Genomic DNA, 7302 nt, shown 5'->3' with positions numbered 1-7302 from the left:
ATAGATGGTGTACGTCAGGTTTATCTTTCATCTGTATATGATCTGTATTATAGATGATATATAAAATACTTGTACGCATTAATTGTTGGCGCGTAAACTTATAGAAAATTAAATCGGATTACGAAATTTCAGTATCAAAATAAAAAGAAACGGTAAAGATGATTTCGAAATGTTAAAAAGGTACAATAAAGGGATATTTTGTACAATATTTCCTAACTTTTTACTAGTGATTTGTTATGGATTATACATTACGCATGTATGTGTATATATAGAGAAGGTAGACGTTAGTCATACTGTGTACAACCGTATAGCTTCGAGTAGTATGGTTCGAGTAGTATGTATTCAGTTTCCATGGTTAGAATAACCCTATATGTAAGTATCTATCTAGGTATGTACATATAATCTATATGGATAAAATGTACGATCCGTAAAGGTAAGAGCGCTATCGTCGCGGTAGTGATTGCGATTAATTTACCAACCGTAATAGTAGCGTAAAGAAGCCGCGCGAAACAACGCAACACAGTTACGACATACAATTCGTTCATATCCCAATGTAGTTGTTGTGTTTTTAAATTCATTTCGTTCTAGAGATTATGCATGCAAGCATGTAAATAAACGATTATCGATAGCGTCCAGTTGACAAGTATCGTATTCAAAGAGGGAAACGTAGAGAGAAGAAAGGGTAATAAAGGTAATAACCTTGATTCCAGATTTTCAATACGTGATTAAGAAGACTTAAATTAATTCGGCTTAAATTAATTGGACACAAACGAAACAAAATGTCTGAAAACATCGAGGAAATTATCGAAGAAGAAAATTCTGTTACAATGTTAGATGTACTTCGAGAAGAGAATCAGTTAGAAGAGGACGCGTATGCGGTTCTTGGTGCATCTGATGACAAAAATTGCACTTACAGCAAGGTTTCACTTTTACACAATCGCTAACCTTCTCTAGTAAACAAGTAAAATTTAATTACAAACGAATCATCTGATTTTTCAGGGTTATACACGACAAGCTCTTTACGCATGTAAAACCTGTTGTCAGAAATCAGTACGTGCAGCAGTTTGCCTTGCTTGCAGTTTTCATTGTCACGAAGGTCATGAACTTATCGAATTATATACTAAAAGACATTTTAGATGTGACTGTGGTAATTCAAAGTTTGGAGGAAAAAAATGTAACCTGGATCCTGTATGTTGATTTCTCTGCTATTGTTACATTTTGTGTTCTGTACTTCTTCTTTCTCTTGTTTCATGTTTTGTTCTACTTATAGTCAAAGGATTCACTAAATTCCGAAAACCAATATAATCACAACTTTGATGGCCTTTATTGCATTTGTCAGAGACCATATCCAGATCCAGATGATACTGTTAATGACGAAATGTTACAATGTATAATCTGCGAAGACTGGTATCATTCGAAGGTAATATGCCCTCATACCAGTTGAAATATTATTGGACTAATTGCAATTAATGACATCTAGCATTTAGAATGTGAAAAGGAAATGCCAGCGGATGGTGCATATGATGAAATGATTTGTGCTGGCTGTATGAAAAAGAATGACTTCCTGTGGAATTATGCCAACAAATACACAGGTATACTGGAAAATTTTTTAATGTCTTAGCGATTGTTATATATATATATATATATGGCGATGATTGTAGTATATTTTTATTTAAAAAATACAGTTTTGCATATACATGATTGTAGCTTTGACAACAACAGAAGTCTCTTTCGGTGATAAAGAAGAGGAATTGATTAACGTTGAAAGTGAATCAAAAATTTGTAGAATGCCAAGAAACAATTCTGCAAAACGAATAGTATTACGGGGAAGTTGTTTTTGGACAGAAGGATGGAGAGCTGCTCTATGTACTTGTGAAACATGCAAAGAGGTAAGAGATTTTTTTTCATGCAGCATGAAATAAATCCTCGATTTTCTGTATTCGTAAATTAAAATAATTTTTACGATCGTAGCTCTACCGAGAGAAACATATCGCGTTCCTCCTTGATCCAACAGACAGTGTACACGCGTACGAGGAAGCTGGTAAAATAAATAGTCGAGAATCACGATACGAGAAGGGTATGAAAGCTCTTGCCTCTTTAGGTCGTGTCGAACAATTGACTGCTATCGAAGGTAATTACGAATTAAAGATTTATTCGAGTCGTTCTATAATTTTGTTTATTTTATATTCACGTTCGCTTGTATACATATGTTGGCAGAATACAATAATATGAAGGAACGATTAAAACAATATTTGCAAAAATTTGCTGAAAACAAGAAAGTCGTGCGAGAAGAAGATATAAAGGAATTTTTCTCGGAAATGGAATCGAAGAAGCGACCAAAAGTAGTGATACCTACGTATTGTCGTTGAAATCCATTACTCGAATACTATAAAAATTTGTCGTTTCTAACAAAACAAAAACAAAAAATCAATGTATTTATATATTACTGCAAGCAATGTTTTACTTTTATATATTTTGTTCATTTACAAAGCTTAGTCGCGTGATATTAAACTATCTCGCATCTGGTACAATTTTCAAGTTGTAAATGTAGCAGTGTTCTAATAAATTATAACTGTTTTTTCGATATTAAAAAAGAAAGGGAAAGTGAAGGAGAAGGGAATGAAAAGGACGAAAGGAAATAATGAAAAGTAAGAAGAGTATCTTGTTATTTTTGGAAAATATCAACTTTTTTTTAACGCCATTTAACGAAATGTTTTCCTATGTATATAACGCAGCGTTTACATCAGCAAGTAAAAAGAAACAGTTTGTGAAGCTCCAATATCTGTATGAAGTGCGAGCTGCGTCGGCAAACACCAAACATGGTGTAAAGTACAAACGCAATACGGTTATTATTGAAATTGGATAGTGGAATAAAAATATTATAATTGGTTAAAAGAAACTGTTTATGTGGTGGATTAGAGAATAATAAACATAAATAAATGCGATGTAAAATGAAAAGAAGGAAAGGACTGAATGGATGATTTTGTGTTCTGTGTTTTCTTTTTTGCTAAGAAAAAATAGATTACATTGGAGACGAATTACATCGCAACGTCGGTTTGAGCGGCAAATTACATATCAGGAACAGTCGGTTCGCCGTTTAATCGCAGCGGTATTACCAAAATTGGTTCCGTAGAATTTGGTTTATTCGTATAAATAGACCAGGTTCTTTCAATGCAGTCGAAGATACCTATATTTGTATAATTACTTGATCGATAGTTTGTCAATGATAATGATAGCCAAATTAGACAAAAAAAAGAACGATAAAAATGATTAATTAGAAAACCTACCAGTTGCTATAGTTTTTACAGGGTCGTTTTTATCTTTTTCTTGATAAACTCTATAGTCGTCATCCGTTTGGTCGCTTAGAATATTTATAACATCTTGGCGACACTTTGCTGGAGGATGGTTGCAAATAGCAGCCATTCTTTTGATGCTGCTATCAACGATGAGACCGTCGACTTCGGGTATTTTCAGTCGGAGATACCTAAAAAAGGAAAGAGACAAGGAAAGATTCGAGACGCCAGACAAGAGAAGAAAAGTCATTGTTAAAAATATTGTAAAATATACTTGTTACAGTGAACCGTATTCTCTCCAGGACTAACGGTCAAAATGCTTAATTGCGATTGCGTGCCATTGATCTCGCAAGGACCGACCTCGGCATTATGAAACATTCTATCTCCTTCTTGCATTAGGAAGGTCATATTTACCGAAAACCCTTCTGCCGCGCCGAAACCTTCGTTTCTTAAAATTTGTTGAGCTTGCACGTAATTCTCCGCAGTTAACAATGCCCGGGTTAGGAAGTATCTGGCTGTATGTTGTTATCCCATTTACGTACGAAAGACAGAGAGAGAGAATTGAAAGTAAATTGAAGAAAAATGGTACAGTAGGTATATTTAAAATGTACGTTTGTATCCGATATAATCGAGAAGAGAAACTGAAAGAAAACGCGATACAGCGAGTTAACGTACTCACGTGTTTTACCAGATCTCAAGGTAGCAGCACTAAGCGTATTGATGGTATAAACGAGACCATACTGATTATAACCCATCGTGTATCCTGGTAAAAAACCGGCGTAACTCAAAGACGTAAAATTTTCTTGCTTGCATCCTGGTTCGATTACATGCGCCGAAACTAAATACCAATGATTTAACGTTTCGCTAAGTGCATCCTCATTATGTCCCAAAATTTCCTGTTTTTCGGAATCAACGTGACAAAAGAATATGTAAGATAATTACTATTACGTTTGTCTAGAAATGACTATTAGAGTCAGAACCGGAGCAGAAACAACTATTTTTCTGAGTTTGGCTCGTCGTTCGGCTTACCTGTCCGGGCTGATTGCACATGATGGTCGAACAACCAACCGGTAACGCATTTCCTTGTCCTTCATTTGCCACATTTGGCACGATATCATCTAAATGCATGAGAAACAACTGGAAAGGAAGAAATCGTTCAACATTTTTACTGGATTGAAGAAGGATTTTCCAAGGGAAAAGATATCCCAGAGGAGGTATTTATTGGTTTAAACGAGAGTAGAAAGAAAATATGCGCACGATGTATATTCGCGAGGGAAGGAGGTGCGCGCGCACGTGTTTACACATGTTGGCTAAAAATGCGCTAAGGTTGTCAAAGGATCGAAATGCATAATATATAAGCTTACCTTGTGAAAGGGAACGTTCGCACCGTCGGCCGTTCCTTGAATTTCCTTAACATATCCGGGAAATTGCTGTTCGACGCAGGCAAGAGTCTCCTCGTAAATTTTTCTACCCGCTTCCGTTTCGTAAAGTGGCAAATAGGTTTCATTGAGTGGCCGATACGCGTCGACGAACTTTTGAATTAGATCGGAAAACGTACGACCCTGTGTAAAAAGAAGTTTTCATTGCGAATGCCTGATGATACCAATTTTCAGATTGAGCGAAATCGTATCATTCGTCGTAGTCTATAATAAACTGATTTCAACCGGTTTAGCATTTAGAGATTCCTTTTCCTCCTTCGCTGTCCAGTCTTTCACCACTCACACCCTCGGCCCACCCACCTCGCGGCATACATTATTTTACCAAATCGAACGCAGCGTTCGAGACGGTGACAGCGGTTATTAAAAAGAGAACTTGAGAATATGGCGTTTTTCGCGTTTGGTACATGACGCGACGCAATGCGAAAACGCGTTACTCTAAAATCTGCACATATATTATTTTCTTAAAAGAGTAAACGCCACTGGTTGCAATAATATTGCGTAACCATTGTTACGTAACATATTCAATAGGCTGGAGACACAGGTGTGAGAATGATTTAAGACCGTGTGCGGTCTATTTGGATGCGCGTAAGAACAAAAGAATAAAACAATGGAATGTAAATACAATAAACAGTCATTTTTATAGTATGATCAAACATATACCCGATCATGCAAATACCGAGTAAAAGATAAAAGGGGAAAACCTGTATCGTTAAACGAGTCTCTGAAATGAGACATAATTAACGACCAACGACTAAATAGATTCGCGTTCTACACTTTCTATACGGTCGCTGTAATTCTAATTAATATAATAGCAACCGTATTAGCGTTATCTTCGATTCATAAAATTACGGAAGGAAATTAGTACGATACGTTGGGTATTTGTTAAATAAACACGTATATACGTACTTCGATATTTTATGCAGAATCAGAACCGATTAATAACCCAAGTCAACGATATTTACTTATAATCAGTGATTTTCCGTCTGCTTTTTTGAATATAATCGAATGTTGCGGCATTCGTCTTATGTAACTAATAATTCCGTTTCTTGAGCAGTTTTTTTTTTATTTCCTCTTGTACTATATTCTCGTAAAGATATAAATTCTACGAATACGTTACACGTGTGGCGACCAGATACGATCTAATACAATGTAACAACGATAGAAGAAAAAGAATGAATTCTTACGATATCAAAGCCGACGTCGTAATGAGTTCCTCTGGTGTAAATGATAGGAATCGCTTGCCTCCTTCCGATGTCCTTTGTCTTGCTGGTTATCTCTTGATCGGGCATTGTCGTTTCTGGACAACGAAATGGTTGCAACGTCACGACTAAAATTTCAACGCTATTTCGTTACATATTCGCAAGGTCGCGTTATCTCTTTTAACCCATTGCCATTCGCAATATTTTCCTATTTCCTTTCCAATCGGTTTGCGCTAATTTCCTCGCTCACCGTCGTCGACTCGTCGAGTTTCAGTATACGTTGTAATAACATATTTATATATCTATCAGTATGTTTATTTATACAGCTAATGATAACGAGTCAGAATCGTCGGCGTAGGACCACAAAGGGTAAATAACTGCACCCTTGTTTCTCTCGCGTTTCACTTACGACTACGGATTTTTCAATCGACTTTGTTCGAAAACTCGCGTTTCTTCGATTTTCTCCAGCCCACTCTTCTCTCACTCTTTCTCTCTTACTCTCTTACACTCTTACCCTCTTCTTACTTTTATACCAATATTTGCTAATTTGTTCTTTAACGCGCGAATATCTATCTTTTCGAACGTATAATGCGTCCTCGTTTGATTATCGGACAAGTAACCAACCAAAGTATGTATACCGTGCTGCATGCTATATCGAACACGAATAATTCATTTTCCTTCGCGTGGTGGTCACGATTCTCCTTTGCTCTATCGTTGCAATTTCTCCCTCTTTCTTTTCTTTCGTCGACTGGCACACGATACACGAAACACGATAAAGTATAGAACAGGGTGTCCGAACGAGGTAAATGCACAAAAAAAAAAAAAAAAAACGTAGAGTCAGCGATCGTAAAATGAAAAATTGGACGATTTCGAGAATGCAAGATGATAGAAAATCGATGAGAAAGAAAAGCAATCGGACGCTTACTACTTGCCACTCGATTACACCTACTTGTTAATAGTGTTCGTTCAGTTTATTCTGCACCCGTATTATGTACATACAATTACTGTTCTTTCTCGTATTGTCACTTTGCTTCTTACTTCTAGACTTACCCTCGAGAAAACTCGCAGAGACGCAAGTGAAATATACCGAAACGGCGGAGGTCGCGTCGTCGTTTTGACGGTGATGATCGTCGCGCACGACTGACGATTCGCGATCGGCTTCGCTCCGCTACGAAGACTCCAAGTCTAATCTACCTTTTATCGGCTTACATCGATTAGCGGAGTCGTACGGTATGGATAGTTGAGTTACCTCCAGGGGGAAAGAATTCTTCGAAGTTTAAAGAATACATTGTGCGTTATACTACCACGTTGCCACAGCCACCGGCGATCGTTAATGCTATTACTTTTCATCTTGTCTTTTCCATCCGATCT

At 36.8% G+C, this 7302-nt stretch overlaps 3 protein-coding genes across 10 annotated transcripts in view; 2 read left to right on the top strand and 1 right to left on the bottom strand.

The window, feature by feature from the left end:
• The window catches only part of LOC100748435 (zinc finger protein 14-like), an 80923-nt gene that overhangs the window by 53564 nt on the left and 20057 nt on the right, over positions 1-7302 (top strand). The window lies entirely within an intron of this gene.
• On the top strand, positions 27-2899 carry LOC100741006 (putative E3 ubiquitin-protein ligase UBR7). Of its 7 annotated transcripts, none has more exons than XM_012381055.3 (8): positions 27-180; positions 711-920; positions 1000-1188; positions 1271-1420; positions 1481-1592; positions 1708-1889; positions 1972-2131; positions 2218-2899. In XM_012381055.3, exons 2-8 carry the CDS (start codon positions 780-782, stop codon positions 2367-2369), a joined length of 1086 nt encoding a protein of 361 aa, XP_012236478.1. In that variant the 5' UTR covers positions 27-180; positions 711-779; the 3' UTR covers positions 2370-2899. The 7 variants fall into 7 exon arrangements, with proteins under 7 accessions (XP_012236478.1, XP_012236459.1, XP_012236472.1 ...); XM_012381036.3 differs by lacking the exon at positions 27-180 and adding an exon at positions 273-388; XM_012381049.3 differs by lacking the exon at positions 27-180 and adding an exon at positions 279-433.
• Positions 2996-7157, bottom strand: LOC100741126. Of its 2 annotated transcripts, none has more exons than XM_003484600.4 (8): positions 6982-7157; positions 5917-6029; positions 4658-4855; positions 4323-4430; positions 3973-4189; positions 3568-3808; positions 3288-3484; positions 2996-3187 (listed from the first exon to the last, which is right to left on the bottom strand). In XM_003484600.4, the coding sequence occupies exons 2-8, from the start codon at positions 6019-6021 to the stop codon at positions 3069-3071; spliced, it is 1185 nt and encodes a 394-aa protein (XP_003484648.1). In that variant the 5' UTR covers positions 6022-6029; positions 6982-7157; the 3' UTR covers positions 2996-3068. The 2 variants fall into 2 exon arrangements, with proteins under 2 accessions (XP_003484648.1, XP_033175056.1); XM_033319165.1 differs by lacking the exon at positions 6982-7157 and adding an exon at positions 6857-6878.

Source organism: Bombus impatiens, unplaced genomic scaffold (genome assembly GCF_000188095.3).
Source record: "Bombus impatiens unplaced genomic scaffold, BIMP_2.2 scf_0019, whole genome shotgun sequence".
NCBI lineage: Eukaryota > Metazoa > Arthropoda > Insecta > Hymenoptera > Apidae > Bombus > Bombus impatiens.
The sequence above is the reverse complement of the archived record's forward strand: the minus strand, read 5'-3'. Positions and strand labels throughout refer to the sequence as shown.

Excerpts from the sequence above, each read along its gene's own strand:
- LOC100741006 (XM_012381055.3), top strand. The coding sequence starts at position 780 with ATGTCTGAAAACATCGAGGAAATTATCGAAGAAGAAAATTCTGTTACA. Across the intron at positions 1,890-1,971 it reads CTTGTGAAACATGCAAAGAG|CTCTACCGAGAGAAACATAT; the intron begins GTAAGAGATTTT and ends TTACGATCGTAG. Across the intron at positions 2,132-2,217 it reads ACAATTGACTGCTATCGAAG|AATACAATAATATGAAGGAA; the intron begins GTAATTACGAAT and ends ATATGTTGGCAG.
- LOC100741126 (XM_003484600.4), bottom strand. The coding sequence starts at position 6,021 with ATGCCCGATCAAGAGATAACCAGCAAGACAAAGGACATCGGAAGGAGG. Across the intron at positions 4,856-5,916 it reads ACGACGTCGGCTTTGATATC|GGTCGTACGTTTTCCGATCT; the intron begins GTAAGAATTCAT and ends CTTTTTACACAG. Across the intron at positions 3,188-3,287 it reads TGTAAAAACTATAGCAACTG|GTATCTTCGACTGCATTGAA; the intron begins GTAGGTTTTCTA and ends ATACAAATATAG.